Source organism: Phasianus colchicus, chromosome 12 (assembly GCF_987193195.1).
Source record: "Phasianus colchicus chromosome 12, bPhaCol1.hap1.1, whole genome shotgun sequence".
Taxonomy (NCBI): domain Eukaryota; kingdom Metazoa; phylum Chordata; class Aves; order Galliformes; family Phasianidae; genus Phasianus; species Phasianus colchicus.
Genome location: NC_143447.1, coordinates 11,821,795 through 11,849,671, shown reverse-complemented (window position 1 = coordinate 11,849,671; position 27,877 = coordinate 11,821,795). Strand labels below are relative to the sequence as shown.

The 27,877-nt window shown below is 40.4% G+C and overlaps 2 protein-coding genes across 4 annotated transcripts in view; one reads left to right on the top strand and one right to left on the bottom strand.

Annotated features, from left to right (window-relative positions):
* Positions 1 to 25: 25 nt before the first annotated feature.
* Positions 26 to 15,493, top strand: LOC116225352 (lamin-B3-like). Its single transcript, XM_031587693.2, has 11 exons — positions 26 to 919; positions 5,084 to 5,240; positions 6,134 to 6,259; positions 7,482 to 7,652; positions 8,991 to 9,116; positions 9,212 to 9,432; positions 10,343 to 10,565; positions 11,452 to 11,559; positions 11,745 to 11,861; positions 11,953 to 12,060; positions 14,417 to 15,493. Exons 1-11 carry the CDS (start codon positions 552 to 554, stop codon positions 14,447 to 14,449), a joined length of 1,758 nt encoding a protein of 585 aa, XP_031443553.2. The 5' UTR covers positions 26 to 551; the 3' UTR covers positions 14,450 to 15,493.
* Positions 15,494 to 15,592: 99 nt separating this feature from the next.
* Positions 15,593 to 27,877, bottom strand: part of SH3GL3 (SH3 domain containing GRB2 like 3, endophilin A3) — a 91,476-nt gene continuing 79,191 nt past the window's right edge. For 2 of the 3 annotated variants that reach the window (XM_090148967.1, XM_031587694.2), the window contains 3 exons: positions 25,259 to 25,362; positions 23,904 to 24,031; positions 17,740 to 18,557 (listed from right to left, as the gene is read on the bottom strand). In XM_090148967.1, coding sequence (XP_090005093.1) covers positions 18,352 to 18,557; positions 23,904 to 24,031; positions 25,259 to 25,362 — 438 coding nt within the window. In that variant the 3' untranslated portion in view covers positions 17,740 to 18,351. Of the gene's footprint in view, positions 15,674 to 17,444; positions 17,526 to 17,739; positions 18,558 to 23,903; positions 24,032 to 25,258; positions 25,363 to 27,877 lie in introns of those variants that run through there. The other variant, XR_016470396.1, reaches the window with a different exon arrangement.

Genomic DNA, 27,877 nt, shown 5'->3' with positions numbered 1-27,877 from the left:
TCTCCTTCTCACTCATTACATCGGCTTTCAAATGAAACACTGTAGCTCCGACGTACTACAGCCGGGCCTGAAGCCTGAAAACGCCGGTAAGCAACAAACAAACAAAGATAGGGGACTGTTGCCGTCAGCTGAGCAAACTGCAAGACCCAGACAGAAGAAGCAGAGCGCAGAGCCGCGGTGTGCCCGAGCCTAGCAGCAGCTGTGCTGCATCCGTCCTCCCAAATGTGGGACTGTATGATCCGACCCCAGTTTAACGACGCAGAGTGTTTAACAACGCCGAGCTCCCGAGCTGCTCCTCCTCGGCCCTCACCTATCAGCGCCGCTGAACTAACGAGACACGGCAAAGCGTGCATAGAAAACAGAACAAACCGAAAACGAAGCGCAGAGATTATCCACCGGGAGCCGCGGCGCCCCGGGGCGCAGCCGTAGCCCTTTAAGCTGCCCACCTCCGGAGGCCGCGGCGGCAGCTGCCCGCTATTTATACTCAGCGGCGGTGCCGGGTGCCCTGCGCGGGGCGGTGCTGGGAGCGGCGGGGCTCGGGCCGAGCTGCCATGGCCACGCCGCTGTCATCCACGCCGGCGAGCGGGAGCCGCAGCCGCGGCGCCGCCGCCGCCGCTTCTCCGATCAGCCCGACGCGGCTCAGCCGGCTGCAAGAGAAGGAGGAGCTGCGGCAGCTCAATGACCGCCTGGCCGCCTACATCGAGCGGGTGCGGACTCTGGAGGCCGACAAGTCGGTGCTGCAGCAGCGGCTGGTCGACCTGGAGGCTGGCAGCGGCCGGGAGCTGGGCTGCCTGCGGCTCCGCTACGAGGCGGAGCTGGCCGACGCCCGCCGTGCGCTGGACGACATTGCTATTGAGCGGGCCGCGCTGCAGGTGGAGCTGGGCAAGATCGGCGAGGAGCACCGGCAGCTGCACAGCAGGTCGGTGCCCGGCCCTCCTGCCCGGCCCTGCCCGGTGCGGGGCTCCCTAGGAGGCACCCCCTGCTTGGGGCAAGGAGAAGCGGGTGATGCTGCTTACTGGGACCCGTGTGCCGGCAGGACGGCTCTGTGCTGTCAGAGCAGTGAGGTCTTGGTGATGGTGAGGCCCCAAATGTTTGGGTGGTAATGTGGGGTTAGTGTGATTTAGGCCTGGAGAATCTTAGTGTGTGCCCTGCAGGGGCACTGCTGTGGTACCTCTACACCAGTGCTGCTGGGCCTTGTTAGAGCTCCCTTGTAATGGGCATGGGGTTCCCTCAGAGCCTGGATAGTTGGGAGGCCCTATGGAACCAGTACTGCCTGAATGCCCAGCTGACTGCATTTAGTACTGCACCTGTGATTCATAAACAACCAAGAAGCTGCTGTGCTGGAAGGGATCTAGAAAGTTATGGGGGTAGGGAGAGTAAGTCTCAGTATAGAATCAGTTCGCCTCTCTTTGGGGGTTACTCCCTTAGACATTTCTGGGGGAAATACACAGAGCAGACAGTCCTGTGAGCAGGATAACCTTCCTGCTGCAGGCTGCTACTGCACAGAAACTGTCCTAGAATGACCTGCCTGTCATTTCAGGCTTGATGTTTTCATGACCAGTATATTTTGTCTGGAATCAATTTGTTGTCTAGTTTCCTTAAGTAGGGAACAAGGAATGGTCCAACATAAATGCACTCAAAGAAGGTAGACAGTAAAGAGGAGGGAACAAGAATTACACCCCAGTAAACATTCTCTGGTTATATACAACTACAGTATGCAGTTATTTCAATGCCCCATTGTACTACTAAATGAATTACAGACTTTCAGTAACTTGTATGTCCACAGGCCCTTCCCTCCTTCCTCTAAGTCTTGCTATAAAGTGTTATCATAGCACTGTTCAGCAACAGCTTTTTTTTATTAATATTTATAGTATGAAGCAAGTTCCGCCTTCTACTGGTTCAGTAGGACTTAAGTAGCTGTTCTACTTGGGAATGAAACATGTTTTTACTCTAAGCTTTGGTTTTCAGCTGCTTGGAAGTTATTGGGTTTGCTTCATTCATGCTGGGTTTTAGCTCATAAATTTGTTTCATAAATCTAAGCAGGCACTTGATTGGATAGTGAGGAAAAGGCTAATGCCAGTTCTGAAATCTTTCTGCTGCTCTTTGTGTTTGTATAACTCAGTGGCTTTGTTTGTAAAAGCTTTAGGCTTGGCAGGTATGTAATCCTCCAGACTAATTTACTTCTTTGGAGTAACTGGGTTTTAAAGTGGTTAACTTTACAACCCCTGGGAAATGATACATTGTACATGCTGCTTCCTGGATGGACTGTACTGAAATCTTAACATTAACCGTTATTTAACTGGGCAGTCTAATTGCAAATATCTCAGATGACTTGGAGCAAAATCCTTTGAGGGTATCATGCTCTTTATATCTATTCCGTAAATAATCTGAAACTCTTATGGGATGGAATGCCACTAGATAATTTCCCAACAGCATTAACTATTGACTCTTCTTAATCACTAGTGAAGAGACTTAAACCTTCAGCAACAACTGGATGTCCTTGCTCCAAATTTTTTCTTAATTTTTCTTTAACAGTGTAATTGGAAGTAGGCCAAAGATGTTTTGGAAGGAGGAGTTGTGGGTGAGCATATCAGTTGGTTGAATTCAGAGTCTGAGGAAGGTCAACGCAGGAACAGTAGCACTACAGATAACAGCAAGCATAGTTCTGTTCTGTGTGAGAGTATAAACGTGTATTTTGGTACTGAACTTCTCATATAGAGTAGCAAGCAGAAATTGTAAGTAAATTTGTCAAGTCTGTTTTAAATATTTCACCAAAAGAGCACAGGTATTTCTTAAACTCTCCAGGTCAAGTATATGACACCTTGATTTATTGGATGTGATAGTCAATAACTTCACAGTTATCATTCTGCATCATAGCCAACTTTAAAATGCTGCAATTAAAGATGAAATTACCCACTTCAGAGTTTACTGGGGTAAGGGATTATTCATGCACATTATTGCAATAAATATATGTAGATTATTAGAAGGTGTACTTTGATAACACTATTTGATAGTATGATTTTCATGTTAATATCACAAATAATACTTACAAGTGGTAGTAGCAGTAGTGGTTCCAGAAGAAAAGTGGTTAACTTCTCAGCTAGAAAAGAGAGAAAACCGGAAAATTGAAATATGATCTCTTCTTATTGCTACTACAGTACTTGCTTTTTTCATAGACTCTCTCTGCAAGGAGTAACTATCTTCTACCAGTAAGACATTTGGTGATGCAACATGGTCACAAGGTACAGAGGTGATCAACAAATGCCTTGAATAGCAGAGCTAGAAAAGGCCTTGGGCAAGAAGCTGATCTAGCCTCATACTCACGGCCTATGGCAGAACCAGCTGTACCTGCATCACTTCTAGCAGATGTTTTGTGACCCTTTTTAAATTCCAGGTAATGAAGATTCCAGAGTTTCCCCAGGCATTGTGCTTTAGTTTTGAACTACCATTAGTTTCCCCTCCAACATCTAACCCAAATACTTCTCCTGCAATTTAAACCTACAACTTCCTGCCTTTTCCACAACAGACATGGAAAACAGATTCCCTTCCCCTATGCAGAGGTCTTCACACGCATAAGACTTCTGTCTCCTGTCACTTTTCTGCTCTCTAGACTAAACAATCCTTACTTTGTTCCAATCTTTCCTTGTATCCCATGCTTTCTAGAGCCCATCCCTCCCGTGGAATGACTTTGGACTCTCTCCAACTGGTCTGTACAGTTATCAACTGGGAAACTCATTGTATAAATTATCACAACTTAGCCACTTGGCAGAACAGATCTTGCTAAAATAAATGGAATGCTTTACTCTTTATAATCTCAAATCTGTGTTTTGAGCAGGAAGGAACTCCAGCGCAGTGTAGGTCAGGTAACTGCAGGGATAGGAGAAGGCAGAGCAGACTGGGAAACTATCACAACTGTCTCTCAAAGACAGGAATATAGTGTGGGCCCTGCACTTGTCTATTGCGGTGCTGAGTTTAAAGAATAAATCCATAGACATTCAGATGGTATCTGAATGCTCTGTAAGTCAGTTTCAATCTGTGCAAGGAAAGAGGGGAGTTGGACTAGAGGACCTTTAAAGATCCCCTCCAACTGTAAGGATTTGGTGAAAATTGGTTGCTTGCAGAAGGTGCAAGCACTTTCTGAAGAAAATGGCATTCTGCAGAAAGCTGAGCTGTTCTCACCTCGTGACTCTGTAGGTATGAAGGAGAGGAGAGTTTATGATCCATCATGAGGGCAGAGGCCCTCTCTGCAAGGACGCTCTGTGCTGTGAGGATGGTCTGTGTGGAGACTTGCTGCTGTGTGGCGGGAATTGGTGGCTGGAGCAGGCCAAGCCCAGCTGAGATGGTGACCTCCTGGAGCCAGAGCTCCTCCAGCGCTAAGGAGGAACTTGGTGTGGAGAGAAGCCCTCAGCAGTTAGAGGTGCTTGCTATCTCCAGGTGCAGAGGAGGAGTGCTTTGCCATGTGTGACCGGCACTGCCTGCCATCCTGCCTCAGGAGAGCGGGTCTCGGGTTGCGTGCACGCTGCCTTCCCGCCTTCAGGTAGTGGCCCTCCCTGAGGAGCATGGCTGTCATGGCTGCTCACACCTGGTGGGGTGGCTGCAGGGGCTCTGAGATGCAGCAAAAGTGCATTTAAATGGCTGGCAGGCACCTCAGCTGCCTTCCCTGCTGAAAGGGAATTCTTGTTTCAGGAGTTCATGCGATAGTGGCAGATGAGTGCAGTCCAGTGAATGCCAATTTTGAATGTGACTATTTCTTCCTGTGAAGACAGTGACTGCACCATCCTCCCCCCCCCCCCGCCCTTCCCCTTCTGATGGCCGTGCTGTGGAGAATAGCTGGGTCCTGCATAGGATTTGAACACAATCAGCTGGAAAATGGATCAGAAATCTTTCTGGTTAAACAAATGATACTTGTCTGTGACTCTGTCTGGTTTGTTTCTTAGAGCCTGCTCTGGGCTCTCACCACAAGTCTCAACCTTTCTTCTGATTCAGTTCAACCACAGACCCCCCCCATTAAGGGTAAACACACTGAAAGCAAATATTCTCCCTCACTAGCTGCAACTTATGAATGTAAAACTTTCACTTGCAGGAATTCAAAAAAAGAAGCTGACCTGAACCTGGCACAGGCTCGTATGAGAGATCTTGATGCTCAGCTGAATGCAAAGGAAGCTGACCTGGCAACAGCTTTGAGTGAGAACCGGACTTTGGAGAATGGCCTCCGTGAGTTAAAGGATCAAGTAGTCACTGTAAGGCTTGTTCCTGGAATTCCAACTTTGCTATTGCTCCTGAAGCTTTTGCTTGTCTTATCCCAAGCTAGTTAGAGATTTAAAAGTAAAATCAAGCAAAGGCTATTATCTGTGACAGTTACAGGTGGACAAAAATGATTTCTCCACTCTTGCTGAAAGCAAATGCTGCTAATAGTTGTTCCATTAAAACTTCTGGCTGTTGTAAGTACCTTTAATTCTATTCTATGACTGTAGTAGCTATGAATTTTCATCTACAAACAATGATGAAATGTGAGCTGCTATAGACCCTGTAGTAAAGGGAGGATTTGATGGACCCTGCTTCATTATGCTTGAATCTCTGCAGAACAAATACAACTTGACTGTTTCTTTGAGCTCTTGTGCTGTTTAAGTTGCTACTCTATCTATCCAACACAGTATCTTCATGCTTTAATATGATCATTAATCTATTTTATGGTCTTTACAATGAAAATTTTTTGTCCAATAGTTTGAGTAAAATAAGTTCATACTTGGAGTGCTTTTCATGTTAATAATCAATAAAAATGATATGGGAAGTAAGGAAGAAGTTGGGAGAACTTAGTACTGTGAAAGAGAAGAATACTTGCAGATGGTACAACTTCATCAGAAGCACTTTTTTTGCATTTGAAATAAAGCTTAACTGTGCAATGAAGGGCTGCATACATCATCTGCAGGAGATCTGGCCTACGTAACAATAGCATTTCATTGCAAACATGCTGGATCCCACAGAATTGGCCCTAAACAGTAGAATAGTCAACTTCACTTAATGCATTTTGATTGCTGCAGGAGTTAAATTGAATAACCTGTAATAAGTTGGCTGTCTTAGTTCAGAAGAGTAACCACTTAATTTTGACTACCCTTATGTCTTTCTCTTCTAGCTGGAGCTGTCACTGGAAGATGCCAAAAAGCATCTCCACAGTGAAATGTTGAGAAGGGTGGACCTGGAAAATCATTTGAAAACTTTGCAGGAAAAAATGACATTCCAGAAGTGTCTTCATGAAGATGTATGTTTTAGCTTATTAACAAGGCTTTCTTAGGTGTTTATGACCCCTGGATGTCCTTAAAAGCAATGTTAAATTGTACCTTATCCTTAGAAAGATAACTCAGCAAGTTAACTTATGGCAGTCCGTCAGTCAATAAAATCTAGGACGACTTCAAAACAGTATACAACTTCATGTTCAACTGGCATAGTACCAGTAGGTATCTGGAATATGAGAACTTTCTCAGGCTGCACTTCTGAAGGTAACTACAATCACAGTGTACTACTTTGTGTAACTGAAAGTGCTTAATTACAGTTAAATAATTCTGGTGCTTGGAAGAAGCCTAAAATCAGTGAAGTTAACATTTTTTAATATATATGGGAACTGTTGAGTCATGGCCTGAACAATTGATAGAGCATGTGGGGAAAAGACCTGGTCAGTCCTGAGAGCACAGGTGAAGGCAATTCAGCTGTGTGACTGGAAGGAGTGGAGCCTGACTGCACCTCTCTTCAACATCACTGAAGGGCTGATCCCCAATGGGGAAGGATCTCTGATTGGAGATCCCTCCTTAGTGAAGTTTTCCCCTGCAAACCTAGAATCCTCTGTGTGAGCAATCTTCTTCCCTTGCTTTATAGCACACTTTTATCATGCTAGTCCTTCCATCATCACACCTTGTTGTAATGCTTTCCCATTGTACTGATCTGTCCAATTGCTACAATAAGAACTTACATTCCCTTCTTCCTTAAAGTTTACCAAACACTGTTCATAAGTGTTGCATTAGGAGCCAGTACATAATATGGAACTTAGAAGTGAATGCAAACCAAATTCCTTCTGGAAGGAGTCTATGTGATTTCAATGATAAAACTCCAATTTCTCTAACCCAGTTGCTGTAAGTTTTTGGATAAAATAAGAATAGGTAAATTCTTTAAGAAGTTGAAGTGCACGTGCATCTAAAGAAAAGCAGAGAAATTAATATGGATCAAAAAGTTAATCTCCAAATTAGATGCAAATTACTTTGCTTGGTAGTTTAAGCAATGTCAGCAGTGAAGAAGCAGAAAAATCCAGCACAGCTACTGAGGTGTGAGTACCTGATGTATTGGAAGGACATGTAAGCTGTGGATTGAGGAATTACCATGCACTCAGCGGCAAATCTGCTGTGGTACTGAATTTCTTGCTAAGCTGGTACAATAAGTCCACAGTCTCAAACTGTTTTGGCTTGCTTATTCTCAAAAACTTTCTCTCCTAGGAGCTCAAGGAGATTAAAAGAGTCCATGAGAGCAGAATAGCAGAAATGGAGTCTGGTCGTCGGAGAGAATTTGAGAGTAAGCTCTCAGATGCTCTGCAGGGGCTCAGAAAACAGCATGAAGAACAAATTCAAGGATACAAGGAGGAGCTGGAGCGAACATTCAGTGCAAAAGTGAGTTTATGAAAGATGCCAGTGTAAGTTCTCACCTTAATGTGATTTGTCACACTGAGTAAGTGACTGATGGAGCCCGTGCATTCACTACAGAGCCTCTAGGTATAAGTGTGAAGGGTAATTAATGGCACTTATGGGATTTCAGAACAGTGTCAAGTTTGACAACGGAAATTACTGCTACCAACACTTAGCTCCAAACAAAATTGGTTCAAGTATAAATACTGTTTCTTTGGGGAGCAGCTAGGAATGGCTAATGTAATAAAGCTGATGATAATTCAGTCTACTAACAAATAAGTGTTTGACAAATTCAGGACTAAGGCATGCTATCTTTATATGAAGAATTTTCAGAATCATTGAATAAAATTTCAGTAACAATAATGCTAGTGAAATACATGACAAAGTGTTATTACAGTTCTGTAAGCATACTTCTAAAGTATGAATGTCCCTTTTAAGCTGTAACACTATATAAGGTAGGGAGGGTGTCTATGGAAGTAGTTTGACAAGTTGTCTTCCAGAAGTGTTCTGCAATCTTTTTTCCTAGCATAAGCCTTGTATTTAGGTAGAAGTAACACTTCCTATTTGTAGTATTGTAGGAAAGATCCCAGGGCCTTCTGGGTTGAGTGCAGCATATAGTATTGATGTGCTGATAGTGCAGAACTGCATAATCTACTACATCTGCTTAAGAGTTTTTTTCACTCAGTGGTTCTTCTGGGTTCCTCCATACTACAACTTTCTGTTGTACAACAGCCTACTGAATTTGTTTGGATGCTTCTGTCCAACTCTTCCCTGGAGATCTGGAATATCTTTTGTACTGAGATATAGTCATGCTACTACGTTTTTTCAATTCTTGGAAAGTATCAGGATTGACTTGCTCTTAAAAATAGCTTAGTGCTGCTTAGAGTGTGAAGTCAGAACTGTTTAGTTACAGAACTTTTGGGGAAGAACAAGAGCTTTCTAAACATACTTAGTATCCTCTAGTCTTATGCTTTGACAAGCAATTTCAAGTGTTCTTCACTGTTCTGGAGAATCCACTGACTTCATATTTATACAAAGTCTTTCCAATTTTGTAACTGGAACATCCTAATCCAGCACCTCACTACCTGAATATTGTTCTTTTTTTTTCTGATATGAATGTCAAACTCATGTAAATCTCCTCGAAAAGTAATAGAAAACTTTCTTATTTGTATCCTATTGGTATCTGTATACTTAAGTAAAACAGCTATTTCCATGTGTAGCAGCTGGAAATCACTTGGTGTTTTTGTTTTTTTTTTTTCCCCTTTGTTATCTTAAAATAGATGATCATAAGCAACTCATTTCTAACAGTGACTTTACCCATAGGTGGAGAATGCCCAGCTTTCTGCAGCAAGAAATAGTGACTTTGCCAATGCTGCTCGAGAGGAATTAATGGAAACAAAGCTTAGAGTTGGTAATCTGACATCTGAAATTAATCACTATCAAAGCCAGGTACTATCTTTTTGTATATTCTTAGTATTAAATACCCAATTCAAAATATTTCCTCTCTAATACTCAGTGTAATTCTTTTTTTCATCTAATTTTAGAATGCTGCTCTGGAGAACAGAGTGAAGGAGCTACAGGAGATGCTGGATAAAGATCGTGATCTGCATCGAAAGCGTATGGCTGAAAAAGAGAAAGAAATGGCACAAGCCCAGAAAAAGGTTCAGGAACAGTTGGAAGAATATGAGCATCTCTTAGATGTGAAACTGGCTCTAGATCTGGAAATAAATGCCTACAGAAAGATGCTGGAAGGAGAGGAACAGAGGTAGGTTATGGCAAGATCTTCATGTGAGGACTTGCCCCATCCATGATCTCTGCGTTGACTGAATGTATATTCAAAAATGCAGTAGATGCAAGAAACAAACACTGTTTGCAATTAGGATCATCATTTAGTTCAAGTATCATCTTCTGTTCATCTTCTGTAGATAAATAGTCATATCCATCCATATTCATCACATCATGTATGAAGATAAAGTAACTTGACAAACTAAACTGAAGGTTCAAATCCACCAGACATCCCTCTCTAGAATTGATTACTTTCAAAGTTTTTTGTACTAAAACCTGGAGTTGTACCAAAGATGCACTGAAGTCTAAAACAGCCATCCTTTTCCCCCTTATCCATCAGTATTAGGTGCTGATGTCACTTGGAGATGGAGTAATTATGCAAAAACATTAGGGCATGCAGCATATAAGGGTATAGTCATTCTGTGTGAGTTTTATTCTATACCTAGCTAGCTCAGAAATCAATTTAGCAATCAGAACTTCAGCATTTGGGGCTGTCTGCATGAATGAAAGGAAATGATAACTACTAGCTCTTAACTATCCAGACGCTGCTTAGTAAGATCAACATGAACTGAGTTAATGCTAAGGGACACGAATTTAAGTAACTTCTATTAAAGAGAATCTGTGTGTAAGTAAAGACTTGAAATGAATACTTACTGCAGTTGAAAATTTCTTATCAGTATAAGCTCTGAACTTTAGGTCTGGGGTTGTGTTCCAAACCCAACAAGCTACTTACTGACTTACTGAGTTACTCTTGCCAGTAAAAATAAAGTCTTATCAAGGCTTCACGGAAAGCTTCAAGGTAAGAAGCTGTTAGTCTTGACTATCCTGATAGTAGTGAGAAGAAATAAGCATTGTAGATATTGAAGTGAATGTTATTTTACTCCTTCCAGGCTGAACATATCACCTAGTGCATCTTCACATAGCATTGCAACTCAAGCAACAAGTGAAGGGCGACGGTTTCTGCACGGGAGAAAAAGGAAAATGAAAGCCAGAAAGAGAGAACATAGTGCTGGATTTAAGACTGTTCAGCATGCTTCATCTTCTGGAAAAGTGTCTATTGAAGAAATTGATGCAGATGGGAATTTTGTCAGGCTTAAAAACAACTCTGAAGAGGTATTTGTTCAATTTTATTCTGCCTTCACTGCAAAGTATGACTACTTGTGCAATTATTTGTGGCTTAGAGATTACAACAGGGAATTACAAAGAGATAAGACGTACTACTAATTTAAATAAAAAGGAGAGCTTTCTAAATGTTTCTTGAACTAACCTGGCTACTGCCAATAGATGAGGCGCAACTGATATTTATACCGCAGGTGTCTTGCTCTCAGGCTTTTGGAAGAGGAGCACTGGCATCTATGATGCAGAAGCCTACCATTATTTCTTTAGAATCAGGGTAATAGTATTGGAAGCACTTCATATCCTTGAGAAACTAAATAAGGATTAGTAAACTGGATGACAGCTTACTAATTAGAAACGCAACTAAAAGGTTGACTAGGACTGACAGTATCTAACCAGTATAGAGGGCTTCACTAATGAATTGGATAACTCAACTAGTTTAATCTGCAAGTTCAGAATTGTTACAATTATCAGAACTCCAAAACTTGCAGCTCATAGCCTAGGTGCTTTAGCCTGAGATGCCTTAAACCTTCAAAGACCACTATATATATTACAGTTTACATTAATATGTATAAATATATACATGCAGTCTGACTTAAGTTAGTCATAAACATCTATGGTTTATCATAGTCCTTCTAGAAAGAATAACATGATCCTGGTTAGAATACTATCCCTATTGAACAGATGTACCCGAATTTCTGGGGTGAAGTGTAACCCTAAGACAGTACTAGGAGACTTCTGGGAATTTAAGTTAACTTTATAATTGAATATAGTCTTCACCTTACAGAAGAAGGACCAAGAGACCTTTAGGACTGAGGAGGATCTTACACTTATGAGTGCTATAGGGTTGGTTTGTAATGCTGAGAAACTTTTTATCTTGCAGGATCAGCCACTACATGGATGGGTGCTGAGAAGACATCTTGAGAGTGTGTCAGATGTATCATACAAATTCCCCTCTCAGTTCACTCTTCAGGCAGGCCAAGTTGTTACGGTAGGTCTGTATTAATCAGTATTCTTGAATCTTGAACAGGAGAACTAGCCTGTCAGGGATGAGAGTAGCTGAATTTGTTAGTGTCTTTGGTATTGGAGTATTTGGAGTTGTATGTGTTACAATGCGTTCAGATGTAACTACAAATAAGAAGAATCAACATAGTCTCACTTCAAGTTTTTTTGCAGATCTGGGGTGCAGCTGCTGGTGTAAGCCCAGGTCCTAGTGACCTGATCTGGAAGTCTCAGAAGTCTTGGGGATCTGGGTATAACATTGGTGTTACACTCATCACAGATGAAGGTGAGGTAAGTGAGTTGCAGTTTCTGTCCTTCTACTGAAGTGCCTTGATGTGCTTGGCTCCTAAGCTTCCTTGATGGTGACTTAATTGTATTGCAGGAACTGGCAGAGAGAAAACTAATGCATGTACCCAGAGAAGAAGAAAGTGGTGAGCAAGAGGATGAGTATGAAGAACTAATGGGAAGTGAAATGGAGCTTCCATCTCAGGTAAGATTCCTGAAACTTAAATACAAGCAATTGAAGAATTCTGATAGCTGATTTCTTTACACTGCGTGAATATACTTCCCCAAATATGAACCAAATCCAACTCTTACCATTTTTCTTGATGTCAGACCAAAAGAAGAAGAAAAAAGAAATGTTGTTTGGTTTCATGATAGTGATTCCTGTGAGCATCCTTAAGCAGGTGAGATCAGTAAGAACTGTGCTTGCTATCTCAGCTTGCTTCACTAATAATGCTTTAGTCTCTTGTCCCATGTAGGCTGTAGCTTGCATGGCTTTGCATCAGAAATGAAATTGATGCTTTTTGGCTGAATATCATCAAATAATTAGAGGCCAAACAATTAACACTATTGCAGAAGAATACTAGCTATTTATGTATTTGTCTGAACATCTACCTCACTGTAAATATACTTGCAAGCTGTTATTCCAAAAACAGAATGCAAACAAATATCTTCATTCTGTGGGAATGAAGTGACTTAACTGATGCTTAAAACAGTGTACTGGACTTGTTCTAAAGTACCCGATTCAAATTCACAGTAAGAAAATAAAATATTTTCTTTCAAAAATACAAAATTAAAGGCCTTACAGGTGAATCTGGATAGGCTGGGGTCAATGGGCAACTGCACGAGCTCAATCACTTTGTCCAAGTCATCAATAAAAATATTAAACATAACAGGCCCCAGTATCAACCCCTGCCAACTTGGATTTCACTCCATTCACTCTCTGGGCCCGGCCCTCCAGTTCTTTATCCAGCAAAGAATGTATCCAAGCCATGAGCTGGCAGCTTATCCAGTTACCATCCCCGGAGGTTTTCAAGGAAAGGGGAGATGTTGCACTGAGTGATGTGGTTTAGTGAGCATGGTGTGATAAGTTGACAGCTGGACAAAATGATATTAGTGGTCTTTTTCAACCTTAATGATTCTATGATTTTAAAATGCTGAAATCAAAGTTCATGGCTGTAATGGGATAATGGGATGGAAAGTACTGTGGTAATAGCAAGGTTGCAAGGATCTCCAGTGAGAGATGCCCTCATTTCCACTGCCAAGCCTTAAAGGAGGTCTGGGAAGGGATGGATCCTGGCTCCACCCCTCATGCTCATTCAGATGCATTGTATGCACCTGAGCTCCCCTGGGTTGGCCCTGCCTTCCCACCAGGTGGTCAATCACTGTTTCAGGCTGTGAGTTGGCATTTCTGCTACAATGGTATATTGACTGGCTAAGTTTCTTTTAAACTTGATCATGAGTTTAAGGCACTCCGGTGACAACTTTTGTTTCAGAAATTACTGTTATTCTTCCCCTCCTGCTGACAAAGCCTTTTGAGTTCCAAACTTCTGCTTAAAAAAATCTTCTGTAGAGCTACAAGGAAGACAGGTGCCTACTGCAGCAGGTCTTTGACATCAGTGTTTCCTGTATATCTTCTCCTTTTCATGTTCAAGTTATTTATACCTGCCCAAAAGCACAGCTTGGAAGTACCTTGGGGTACCATCTTTTTCAAGAAATGTACCTCAGAACAGGCAGTTGTCTGCTACTTATTTCTTTTCTTGTCCTTCTTTTGAAACTGAATCTAACTGAATATCTGTTATACCACATGGTTTAGAGTGTTCATCGAAGTCTTACATTGTTGGTGTATTTCTCAGTCTCTCACTGTAAAGGATAAGACCTTGTTTAATAGGCTATTGAACACTGTTCTGTAATGCTGTGTATTGAAAGCCTGAATGGCATATGCCAAAATGGCTGAAGCTGTACCAGTGGAAATGGTGTTTGAAACAGGGCCTCTCCTCAGTATTTTGAAGGTTCTTCATTTCAATTGACTAATAACATGGCTTGTCCTGCCATCAGTGATGGGAAGCAAAAGCAACTTCTTTTCTTTATCTTCATGATAAAACACTGTTTATCAGCAGCTTTACAGTACAGTTATTTACCACGTATGATAAGAATCCATTCTAATACTCGTACTCAAATATGAATATCCTTCCCATCTGCTGGATGACAGAAGTTTGAAGTTTATCCATGTTTCTGCAATGTTGGTAATACTGACAAAGTTTTGTTTGTTTTTTTAACTAAGTTGTTAACTTCCTGTAGGCAGCAAAATGATGTAAAGAATGCAAGGTAGTGCTTTAAGGCAGGGTTTCCATGTTTTGTTCTTTTTTGTTTCTGCTCCTCTTACAACATGAGTAGTGTGAATTTGCATGTCAGTTCAGTTCTGATGCTTCCAGAACTCTGGAGTACTGATAGCTTGATAGCTTTTCTTTAATTTTGATTTTCTTTAATTAGCATTAAATAGGAAATTTGTAGAAAGAATACACGCTGCTTAGAATTTATGTCTTGATATTTTATTTCTGCAGCAAAATGAAGATCCCAGCTGTTCTATCATGTAATACAGACATGGAGATGATCGCCTGAAAACACTTCTAAACCTCAAGTGACATTTGGACTTAAGTGTGTGGTGGCACCTTCTGCAATATCTAAAATAACTTGGAATTTACATCTCCCACCTGACCTCTTTGTAAGAAAAACTGTTCATGACATAATGCCTTCTGCCTTCTGATACTGTACCCTGTGCTGGATTCACTGATATGAAGATCAGTAGAATACAAGCTCTCTAGGAAGTTCTTTTACTCTGCCACAAGGATTTGATTTCCATGACCTGCTGAAAAAAGTGTGCACAGTTCACAAAGCTGTTTGTGTGTCCTAGAAGGATGATAAATAATTGAGATTGAGCATAGATAGGCTGTCTCAGCTTTCTCAATATTCTGGTATGTTGTTTCTCCAAAGGCAATTTCTGTTTCAAGCCAGAGTGGGTAACTACCTGTACCAGATCATGTCACAGCTTGGATGTTGAGCAGTTCTGAATTTGGCTGAAGTATCATGTTATCCTGAAGAGTGCTTACTATCTGAAATGGTTTCTGCTCGTATCCTGATGCTGAGATATCTAGATCACTTGCTGAAGAACTTCCTAGAGTAACAACATTTTTCAAGTCAAATCAAGCTGTGATGTATTCTTGTTTATTAAATGTACTGTTTCTTTATTCTAGTACATAGAAATTACCAACTGCAGTATTCAGTGTTTCTAGTTGCAGCATAGCTTCGAGTTCTGATTTGCTGGAACCATAACATTGACAGATATATCCTGCAAATGTGAAACATTCCAACAGAAGGTACTGTAACTAGCAATATTAGCACTCTGGTCCCAAAAAGGCAGCATTCTAAGTGGCTTGGAAAAAGTACTGATAGAAATCAAAATGACAAAGGTGCATTAAAAATATTAGCTCTTAGAATCACTGTACTAAACGTCTGACAAGGGCAGTCTGCAGTCCTGCTTTTTTCGTCTAGCTGGGAAGTGGGGGCAGAGTACTATCTGCTGGCCAGTACTTAATTTAATAGCTTTGTAGCTATCTGAAGGCTGACCCCTAGCCCTTAGAAACCATGTAGTCAGCCTTCATGATCCCTTCTTTCAGCGTCTGTTTACCAAAATGCTTACCTGACAGTTATATGGCAAAGTAAGAACCTCAATGAGCCTTGCAGGTCCTCTTCTCTTTAAGAATATAAGCAGCTGATGTTGCAGATCAGTCAGTGCTGGCTTTTTTGTCCGCATCTGTTATCTTACCAAAACATTAAGTTCTGAGTTTTGAGATCTGTTCTATATTTGGATGCAGTTATCAATATGAGGATTTTCTTACACTAGCTTAATGTTCTTAAATTAAGCTGTTTAGGTCTTTAAAAAGATGAAAACTAATGCTGATTTAATACATTTTATCAGTTTTGAACTCCTGTTATACCTTTTGCCCCATAGAGAAATAAATGTTGCTATATCTTTCTATATTTATCTTTATGTTGAACTTTTTATTGTTAAAGAGATTTTTTCATGAGCAAATATTAAAATCTAAGATATTTATAGGTAAATTAAATAAAAGTTGGTTTATTGATGGTTTTTGGAGTAGCTCAAATGATTTGGAGTAATACAACTCCCTGTAGAGCTTTAAGAAACCTTCACCCCTATGCTATATTGTGCTGTTTACATCCATCACACAGTTCCTCAAATAAAGCTGAATTGTAATGGATTTCATTTAAGAGTAGTACTCAGTACTTTACATGACACTTCTAGCATAAGGTAAAGATGGTATGAAGCAACAACCACTGTACTGGTCTTGATTATAAAATAACCAGAGTGGAATACAGAAACCCTAATGCTCATTAGTATGCAACTGCAGAGTACCCAAGGGAGAGCTACAGACTGTGTGTTGCAATGCATGTCATACATAGCTATGCTTCATATTACCTCCATATTTAGATTTTTTTATTTTATTCCAGTGACAAGGCTATTCTACTCAAGGCACCTTTTAAGTAATGTCATTACCAGCTTTAGAAGATCAAGCTATTTTGTTAACTATTCTTTCTTCTCCCTGGCTACTGCTTATTTACCAAAGTAAAATGCAGGTGCTGAACTCTGGTTCATAACAGCTTTACTTCTTGGCTGTGTGCATTCAAGCAATAGTCCTGTTACAGCTCCAACCCCAGAGCACAAGTATAACAACTGTACACTGAATTGTTTGGTATTTAGCTAATAAGCTATGAATCTTAAATGCTTTAAAAGTTGTTACAAACATTTTGTACTCAGAACATCACTATTTTTGTTTAAGAACTAGGTTGAGCCAGGTTACTTTCTGTGTTGTAGTTGTTAGAGCAGCTAGTTACTCACCCATGAACTTGAAAAACACCTAATAAATCTTTCCCTTTCTGAAGTTATTGTGCTAGTAATTAGGCAGCTGTAGCCAAAGCTTTAAAGAATTGTCCTTTACTTCTCTTGTCACCACTGTATCAGCCAAGGTCAGAGATTGAAGAAACTGGAAAGCCATGGTTTGGATAGCTGGTTACAAGCTATTTATGTTTCTTATATGGAATAGTTACTGCACCTGTGGTACACATGAAATTCTTTCCTCTCTAAGGAACGCTGCTTCTACTGGACTACAGAACCAAGTAGAGCTTACACTGAAACTGGATTCAAGCCCTTTTGTCCACAAAGAGTTCACTTCCCTTCTCATCATTCCTCTGTCTTGTCGATGGAGTAATTGGAAAAAGATCAGGTTTGTCTCAGGATGCTGAATTTTTCAGTCATTACTACATCCACATTTCCTGAGCAAAGCAGGAAAAGGCTAACAGAGGAATACTTAACTTTATATTCACTTTGACAGTACTTAAGCCTGAGTCTGTCCTTCATTTTGAGGCCTTTTTTGCATGTTTAAGTTACAACATTTGTCTCTTTACCTCTACCTATTCTCTCTCTATCATTCTCCATTCTTTAAATAAGAAATAGACAACAGCAGAAGTGTTACTAACTTTTATCTGTTTGCAACCATGACCAGTGATACTCACCCATTTATCTCAATGGAGGTGTATGCAAACTGTGGAGCTAGAATAAGTTCACACTTGGTTCAAAGGACTCTTATTCTCCTGCTACAAGAAAATGTTAATAGATACTGTGAGTGTTACACAGCCTGTGACAGGAGGGCAAGATCATTACAATTCCAGTTGCTGAGGTATCTATAAAAGTAATACTTAGAGGCTTTTTTAATGTTTCCCCCCCCACTGAAATGATTTATCTAGCAAGAGTGACCATCCAGCACAAAAATAAATGCCAGAATTACAGGAATAGAAGTGGCAACCACTCTTATCCCACCGACATATTTATTAAGTTTGGTCAGCAAATTATAGGAATCTTCAATTCTGAGCACTTGTACTTAGTACAACAGCATCATAATATTGACAACAATCACTTTGCCTTTTGTCAACATACAATGTGAAACATGGATTAACTTGTTCACAATAATTTACAGTGTGATAGATGGAAAGGGCTCAATGATATCAGTAACTTAGGAACTCATTACAGTTAGCTTCACTTACAGTATTTTTAAAAATTGTTTTTAATAGTAAAATCATTGCAACCAAAGACTTTAAAAAAAAAAAAAAAAGGAAAAAACAAAACCATTTACAATAATAGCAAATAAATGCATTTTGGGAGCAACAGTGAGCTACCAGTAAACACTTCATACAGTGATCTTCAAGGCACAAAGCAAAAAAACTGAGTATGGGTTTTTTTGCAGGTTGATGGTGTCAGGGAAGGTAAATTTTTTTGGAATATAAAATAAATACATTTTAAAAAGACGCATACAAAAGTCAGTAAGTCAGTCAAATAGCAAGGCTTTCACAGAATGCCACACTGACAGAACATTTGTGAATCCATTTCAGTCATGAAATCATGTTCACAGCTTGAATGACACAATCACTGAGGCAAGGGTACCATCACTTCAACATAATTAATTGGGAAGAAGCCAGACTCTCCATTTAACATCCCTTCATACCAATTCTCATCAATCTGATTGGTCAACGTTATGATGTCCCCTTCCTTAAACCCAAGCTCGCCTTCATTTTCTGGTTCAAAGTCATAGAGAGCTTGGCAGCAAGGCTGATCCACGTGCATTGAAGAACCTGCCCCCGTGACAGAAAAAAAAAGTATTAAAAAAAGCTTCACAGAATTTCATTACCCACAAAAGATGAAATTAATAGGCTAGAAATGCAGCTGTCATGATTTTTGCACATGTGTATTTGGAGGAGCAAGGCTTCCAGGTGTTCCTGCATAAATGCTTCCAACTGTGCTTTGCTTGAGCAGTGAAGGACATTTCTGGGTTACTGCTCCCCAGGCTTACGTGTTCAAATCTTCTGCTATTCATGTCCTTTATCTAAACTAAAGCAATGGTTTTGCTCGTAATGGTGTTGCCTAAGTCCTACAGATGAAAACAAACAGCAATTCTACCAACATACATCCTGGCTGTTCCGTGACTTACACTGCTTGCTCACATCCTATTATAACAATCTTCAAGCAACATTCCTCTTAAACACAGTAGTAATGACATACATTTACAGGAAAAAAAATACAAATTAAGGTAGAAAACTATCACCATTAGCAAAAGAAGTTAACTTCATAAATGCAGTCATCTAGTCACTGTCATGAAGAGGTTGTTAATTGGTTTGAGACCGTGGTATAGATGTGTGTGTAGCACATTCCTTCATTCACACTTATAATAACGTATTCTAATAAAAAGTAATCCAATGTTCAAATTGTAAAGCTCAGCTCAGCAGACAAGGACTAGTGAGAGGTTCAACCATAGGTCAGCCATAACAGATTTTCAACAATATTGGCAGAATATCCAAGCAAAAGTCTGCTAATTTGAAATATACTTCTAAATGAAGAATAGGAGGAAAGACCTCATGCTGCTGTCACGTAAACTGCAGTAAAACACGCTACAGCATGACAACTCTTAACACTATTACTAGGATTACAGTGGTTAAACCTTTTAAGTCATTGTGGTTGTCTCACTTGTAACACTGCAACAACTCTCAAGTATCCTAGTGGTAGCTCAGCTATCACACATGGTAATCGTGTGGTCAGCCTGAAGACTAATTTTTGTCTGCGTCGATACAGCAACGCAGATAAGATGGCTAAGGTGTTAAAAATGCTGGTCATGCTTTTTAATCTGCTAATCACAGCAATGTACAGGAAACTACTGAAAAGTGACTGCTGGTATTTTCTAAGAACAGGGATCAGAAGACTTCTAGGAAACCAGGCAATTCTTATTCTGCTGATCAGTAATAACGTTTGGTGTTAAAATCGGGAAGTGGGAATTAGTTTTGTTTGGGGGATATGTTCTACCCTTTATAATAAAGGCTCTTTTCTCCTGTTGTAACAATGCAAAAGAGCTGTCAACACAAAGACCCCCTTCAGTAAGCCATCCCGGGATACAGCTGAAACAAAGCTGTACTCGGTCTCTGCCTGTGGAAAGCATGGGGTAACAACAAAGTTTTACAAGAGCAAACTCAATTATGGCTTGTCCAATACAATGGCACAGGCCATAGCTTGTTTTGGGACATACTTCTGCTGAAATAGTCCATTCACAGAAAAGAAGATAAGCCACAGTTTTACAACAAAAATGGACTGACTGCATTCAAAAATAGCTGAGCTATTTCCAGAGTCTCTGCCAAGGTAGAGCTGATACCAACTCACCAGAACTGTCAGCAGCAGAAGGCAGCGCTCGGAATAATTGACAAAGTTCCTAGCCTTCACCAGCTGCTCTGATGGGGCTAATTTATTATTGCAAGTCAGTTCACTTCTGACAGCAAGGTACCTGATAGGAGATGGATCGCATTTGGTTCAATTTAAGCTCCCAAGGTCTGAAAAGAAGTGTCTGGCAGCCTGGAAAGATTTTAAAATAATGGTCACAGCCAATACAACCGGTTTCACTCCAGGCTGTTGGATCAGTCAGAGTCTTCATTAGAATCAGGCAGCTGCTGCTACTGTATAATCCAATGAGACAAAGCTTTCCTGACAAAAGTAATGGGGGCAGCGCTGCTTGACGATCTGCAACACACTCTGTTTAACATCACAGAACTGGTGACACAACTCCAGCCTTTTCCCATCTATTAAATACTTGCTCTTCTTCTGTTGCAGAGATTTAAGCTAAAGAAATCACACCCTTTTTTTCCCTGCAGGCAGGTTTTATGTTAATTTGTAGCACCAGGCCCATCTTCTTAATTCCACCATGGAGCTAAATTGTCACGTTTTATCGTCACATGTTCAAAGATGACCAGTCATAGTACACAGATCACTTAAATCTGGATGGTACAAATGGAAAAAACAGCACCAAGCAGGTTGAGCGAGTAGCTGTCTGTGATTTCTGAAGCATCAGAGAATAATAAAACCAGAGCAGTGAGTGTTGGTGTTTTTGTTCTTGTCTTTCCAAAAAGAGTTACTGCCCATACCTGCACATACTCCTCTTTATACCAAGATGTATATATGTGGTAGCAATTATACTTTAATAATCACAAGCTGGAAGCTTACAAAGATAATTATCCCCAGTCTCCCTCACAGCTGAAGTGTGTAAACATTTAGATGCCTATGTTAAAATCCAGCACATGGCAACCAGACACAATTAGTTTATACCACAGCCAAACCTGACAAACAAAAAGAATGAAAAGCATGATGTAACACAGCATTTAAGAATTCTAGAGCAGATGATGCTCACAGCCTGAGCTGATTAATGAGGGTAACAATGAATTACAATAAAAATACAAAAAATAGATTTATTGTCTGTGCTTAATCAAAGTAGCTAAGTAATTTACAACATTAAAAAGATGTTTCTGTACACATTTGCAGGGCTGGAGTCACAAGTCATTAGTAGTAAATAATGCCTATGTGTTAGGAATTGTATAAAGGAAAATACTATTTCTGCTCTGAGAAACTAATACTTAACCTAGAAAGCTATAGTGGAAACACAGGAAAAGTCATTTCAACACTCAGAACTGGATCATGGTAGTTGTGCTGAATGTGTCACACCTTACTTTTAACTGTCCAGTTGACATTTGTGAGCTCACTGAATGCTAAGATAATGCTACCTTCAGTGACAGCATCAGGGAAATTAAAGGTCAACATCTCAGTAGAGCCAATGTGTAAGCAGGGGAAATTGGATGTGTTGGATGAAGCTTTCTAAGCAAAAGAAGAGGATGATTATGATGCTATCCCTCCATCACACGGAGATCTTACAACATCGTGCAGTGTTTTTCCTTCAAGCCACCTGGTTCACATTTATAAATCACTGACCACAAATCAAATCAAATCTGTTTCACAATGTTAAGCAGCAAGAGGAAGGTTCTCCACTTACAAGCAGGGTGCATTCACCCTGCTGTAACTCCATAGAAATTCATATATATAACAGAAAGATAGATGATAAATAATGATTTCAGGATGTAAACAGAATCCACAGCTTTAGAACCTAATGGAAGAAAAAAAAAAAAACTACTGAGTCTAAATCTTTTTAATACTAAGTGAGATTAATCTAAGTCTTTATGATACTATTAACAACACTAATTGCAGCAACTGAAACTAATTTTTTCCTATACTTCCTCTTTCTCTCTTTTATGACTATGTTTTCTTTTCTGTACTGAGAACACTGACTGAGCCAAGCAGTAAGTGAAAACCCATCATTAGAAGCAAGGATCTGCTGCTGTAGTGTATGAATGGAATCAACAAATGGAATTGGCTCACTCCTTTCCCACCTTATTGATCACTGGCCATTCATTTTTCAGTTCTTTCACTAAATTTTAGCTCATTAAAACTGGCTTTTTTTTCTTTTAAGTAAGCAAGCTGCAGCATCCTTGAGAAGTCATCTAACATCCTCCCAAAGGCTGGGCTGCTTACCTTTACAGTACCTCTTAGATCATACTGTTTGTGAAAACAATAAACCACTGTAAGGTGCTGTGAAAATCCAGATGTGCAGTGAAAATAACTAGAAAGTTAAGGATTTACACATTGCTACACACATTCCTAGTACTTTGAAGGAAAGGTGTTTTTCCATCATGCCTCAGGAACCAGTGGCCCTCATGCAAAGAGGGGGTTATCTCCCTCAATCCCACATTTATCAGCATTATAGAACTGCTGTATTGGCATTTAAGCAGCATAGGGAACTTCACTAACACACCCTCAAGTAGCTTGAAGCACAAAAGAAACAAGATGAGGGACAGGATCCTGCTGGGTGGATTTATGCTGTCAAAGTGCTGCAAATCCCTTTCAGCATGGATTGTGTAATTGCCTCATCTCGTACCAGAGTAGAAGAAAATTCAAGAGATTCTAGAAAGAACATGAAGTTACAGCTCTAAGCTTTTTTCTTCCACCTTTAGTTCCTGTGTTTCTCTCTCAGTGACCTTTAAAAAGGAGAAAGACCATAGAAGAGAGAAACTGGAGTTACAAACAAGAAAAAAAAAGAAACCTCTGAAAAAGATCCAAGATCTCATGCCAAGTATAGAAGGGAACCTTGGGCTCACTGACTCCTCTCTATTTTCCTTACAAATAACACTGATAGAACAAAATGGCTTTTTCATTCTCCTTTCTTTGCATATTATTGTCTTTTGTGTTCTGTTATTGGTCTGTCACCACAGGCATAAGGGAGATAGGACAAAAAAATTCATTCATGAGATGTGAAAAAGTTACTTCAGTGAGTGGTGGTAACCATGCTCATTATTACAATTTACACAACTTTCATGGGCTTTCAATAGTTATTCCCTTTTTTTTTCCCCTCCCTTCCTCAGTAGAACTAGGCTCTGACTACAAGAAGGGACCCTACTCCCACAGCAAGGGATATCTGAGAGTCACAGAATCACAGAAAGGCTTGGGGTGGAAGAGTTCCAACCCGTGCCACAGGCTGGTTCCCACCCACTAGATCACTTTAACCCAGGCCTGCATCCAACCTGGCCTTGAACACCTCGGGTAATTCAGCTAAAATGTACACATTTCTGTGCGTATTTCAGGGAAGTGAAAGGACATTAAAGTAAATTATGTTAATAAAATTAGTTAGGCTGGGATTAGTCTCCCTGAATTTTACATGGCTAATAGTCAAGATCCTGTGCTGATCACTTACACAGAGAGTGTTGAGAGAAATTAGCAACTGGAGACATTCCAGACAGTGATCTAACACGCCCAATTAGGCATCTGTCTTTTCAAGAAACAAAATGCTTTCTGCAAGTGATTCTCTCCCCTCTCACCCTTAGTGGCAATACAAAGAACCTAAAAAAACCCAGCAGAGTGCCACACCTCCAGTTCAGATGGTAAAAGATTGTTGAGAGGAAACCTGGCTTCACAATTCCATTTCCAAACCTGGGGAACAAACTGGAGTCAAATATCTGGATACCCTATGAATCCATCATTCGCATGGTACAAGCAATGCAACAAGCAATAAACTGGTACAAAAAGCCACCAAAATGTTAAGTCTGTGGCCACAGGCTTACCTGATGACTTTATAGAGGAACTATATGCAATCCCATTGTGCTGCTGATTATCACCAGTTTCCAGAGTTGTAGTTATTACAGGTTTGGGCTTAAATTCACGTTTAGGCCGACTAGATGCTACATTTATTCTGGAACACAGAGAAGAGTGGCAAGAGATTCACTCGAAGGAACAAATGCTCACAGAGTTTCCACCCAGGTTCAGTACTTTTGTATTTGAAAGGTGAGGAAAAATCTTTCTGCTGTATTTGGACTTCTATTAAATTTTTGGAGGAAGGTGTGAGGAAATGTTATTCACTAAACGCTGCTTAATTCTAATGCAGTACATGAGTTTCAGCAAGGCCCTATTTTATTTAATGCTATGGTCCTGCTGACAGAGGTAAAAAAGCTCAACAGCCTGAGTCTGAGAAGTGCTGAGCATCCACAGCTGCCACTGAGTTCAGCAGAAGTTCCAGGAATGAGCTGTCTGGAAAGCTCAGCTGTAAATGACATATGCAGAAGCCCAGCCAGGACAGAGGCCCAGGGACTGCATCTCACATTGTGCATTTTCATTAGAAAAAAAAAAAAAAAAAAAAAGGGAAATAATCATTTGAACAGCAAATCTGCCTCAGCACCTCTTCCTATATGTGCATGTGGCCCTACTGAGACCAACCCATTACACTGGCCATTCAGAAAGAATGTTGCAGGGTATACAGGTACTGCTACTCCTATATGGTACTCACATCCATCACTTCAATTCTGTTCTCAGGAAAGCCTCAAAGAAGTTATGTGGACTCTGACTGTATTATTAGCCTATGCTATGGCAGTGCTCAAGTCATTAAGGTCTCCTGTTCCCTGTTGCTTTTCTGAGTGATGTACAACAAATTAATGACAGCAGCTTTTTTTCTATTAGTATGACACAAAAATATCTGGCTTTTCACAAGTTCATTACATCACAACTATATTCCTAGCCAACTAGCAAGTTTTTTATTTTGCTGCAGTTTTGTTCTGCCCATAATCTCAGTGAAAACACACCAACTGCCCAGCAAAGACTCCAAAACAATGTTCAGAAAGTATGCAAGTTCAACAAAATCTACAAACAAATTGAGGCTGTCCTACTTAACCTCTGCAGATGTGAGGGAGAGAGTCTGGACACTCTCAAAGCTTGCTGGACAGATCCCATGGTACATCAAAGGCTCACAGTCCAGCAATACATAGCCAGGTTGCAATGGTTTAAAAGCAATGAAGTCCAGTAGGGCACAAGAACACAGCAAGCGTGCATCTGTGGTGCAAGAAGATCTGCTGCTTCTGTGACTTTTCATATTCAAGGTCCTGAACTACAAAAGGGACTCAAAGTTTTCTTATGGGTTCAGTCTTACCGGTTTTGCAGCTTGCTCTGCAGATCCTCCAATATTTCTGTAGATTGTTTGTGGTAATCTAGTGCTGCTTCTACAAACACAGCCAACTGGCTAACTTGCTCTACCTGAAAGACAGAGAGCAAACAGTTTTAGAGGGCCTGCACTACATTCAGCTGAAGGATAAACAAACATCATTCAAAACAGATTTGGTATCTCAAAAGACCGTGATACCTTGTGGGACCATTGAAAAAGAGCATATGTGATTTTATCAAAGGAATTGCCAGTTGGAACCTGAACAAAACTGAGGTGTAACTTCTAGTTCACTAACTCAGGGCTGAGTCCTTAAGTCATTTCCTTTCACAGTGTACAAATCCTTTTTGCTTTCAACTTCCAAGCCAGCTGTCTGTCAACACCCGAGTCTGAAACAGTTACAGTGCACAACCCCTTAGCAGGTGAGAGTGGAGCTTTTCTGATCAGCAATGTTGGGACAAATTACACTGTGACAACTCTTGTGACTCAGACCCATTACTGCTTATTAGCCATGTTTATGAACTACAGTTCTGAAATCATCTGGACTTACCTCACTAGATGGCAGCATTTTATATATAAACCAATAACTGAAACAATTTATCTACTATTATCCAAACCTACTTGAAGAAGTATCAGCAAGTCTTTCAAGTGCGTGAATGCTAAGGAAGAATGTGAAGGAGAAAAAAAAAAAAAAAGAAAGAAAGAAAGGAAGAAAAAGTAATAACCTCATTCCTCTTCCCCAGTGCAAGTTGAAAAGTTTAAGATGTACTACAAGGGAACAACAACAAATACTTATTTATTCTCCTCCTTTTTTGTACTTTTCCTTCAAGACAAGGAGGAGGAGGACAGAGCCCAAAAAGTCTGATATGTTCCCATTCCACCATGTCTTCACATGTTGGATCACAAGGAGGTGTCTGTGAAATCTTTCTGCAAATGTTTTATGGACCCATGGCAATTTTAAGCTCTACTTTTTCTGCTTTTACTCAGTTGAAAACACTATTAGAAATTCTGCTGGGACTCCAAGAGAGCCAAATATCATCACACAGCATATAGAAATCAAATGCACAGAACCGAATTAACAGCTGATACAAGTCTATCAAAGTCAAGAGAGTAATGTAAACCAGCTGAGGATAACACACAGTGTGCCTGGGGTTTGCATGGGGTGGTTGCAGAAAATAGACAGACAAGGACTGTCAAGACAAGACGAGTGAGAGCTGGGAAGAATATGGAACTGGGGTCTGGAGAAAAAGGAGTGACTGGGAAAGAGCCAGAGAGACTTGTGGGACTAAAAGGCATTTAGCGTGAGGAGCCTGAAACTGGATGAGTGGGAAAGGCAGGAAGATGGATCTGATAAGAAATGCATGCAAAGTGTCAGTGTGGGAGGTCTGAAACTAACAGTGCAAAAAAAAAAAGAAGAAAAAAAAAAAGAGAGAGAAAGATGTGAATCGGGACTGTGTCTGGGAGAGGCACCTGGCAAGGTGTCTAGGAACCAGAGCATTGAAAACAGACTGCAAGGAAACAGAAAGAAAGGAAGACACTTTGGGAACACGGAAGGACAGTTAGGAAGTGATTGCAATCAGCATCTCTACAAACCCGATGAGAAAAACTGAGGTTAGACAAGAAGGCTGGAATGAGAAGTTTGAGGGTGGGAGGCAGTTGGGTCAGCATGGAACATCAGAAGGAAAGAGCACAGCTTTCTTGAAATATAAGCAAAAGAAAGTGAGGATGGAACAAGACCTCACAGGGACATCCAGTTCAACTCCCTCCTGAAGGCAGATTCAGTTATGCTGGTAAGTCATTCCTGATCAGTTCTCTTGTTGCTCAGATAACTCATTATAAATCCACGCACTGCTTCATCTTTGGTTTGGTGCTTTGGCTAATGATAAACACCTGAAACACTTCTCAGCTGCTTATGCAAAGAACAATAAGACACACTGGCAACTTGGTAGAGCCTACAGTGAAATACCAGGAATAGTGAACTGAAATTATTTATAGAGGATGTTTAATTTTTGCTGCCTTCATATAGCTTGTGCTGGTAAAATGGCAAGAGAGTTTTTGACTTACACTCGGCTGTAACAAACGCATCCCATTCACAAGCAGTCTGGGAGCTACAGGTTGGTTTATAGCTGGCTGATATGCAGTTAGACAGAGAGAATTCTTGCATTGAAATGATCTCACTTAACAGCTCCTCCTCTTTTTGCTTCTGTCTTTCATATTCCAGCCAAATATATATTTATCTGATGGAGACTTATTAGAAAAAAAAGGATATCCTGTATTCTACCTACAGACAGTGAAATGGCCTCTAATAACATCTATCCAGCTTTATTTTCACGCAGTTCCATGATTAACACAAGAAGAGAGCACACTGTTATTCTCTGTACATGCACTGAAGAGAGGGATTATCCTAAAGACCACAGCTGTTAATTATTTAAACATAATTTGATTGTGGACTTGGAATCTGAGCCAAAGTTCAAGTACCTGAGCACAACCCACATAAACTCTATGCAGTAATTTTTAGAACCAGAACGTAGTTGTAATTTGTGGAGTCCAAATCACCCAGATCCTTCAGATCAGCAACAATTTTTTCTGTATAAGTGAGCTGCTCCTGCA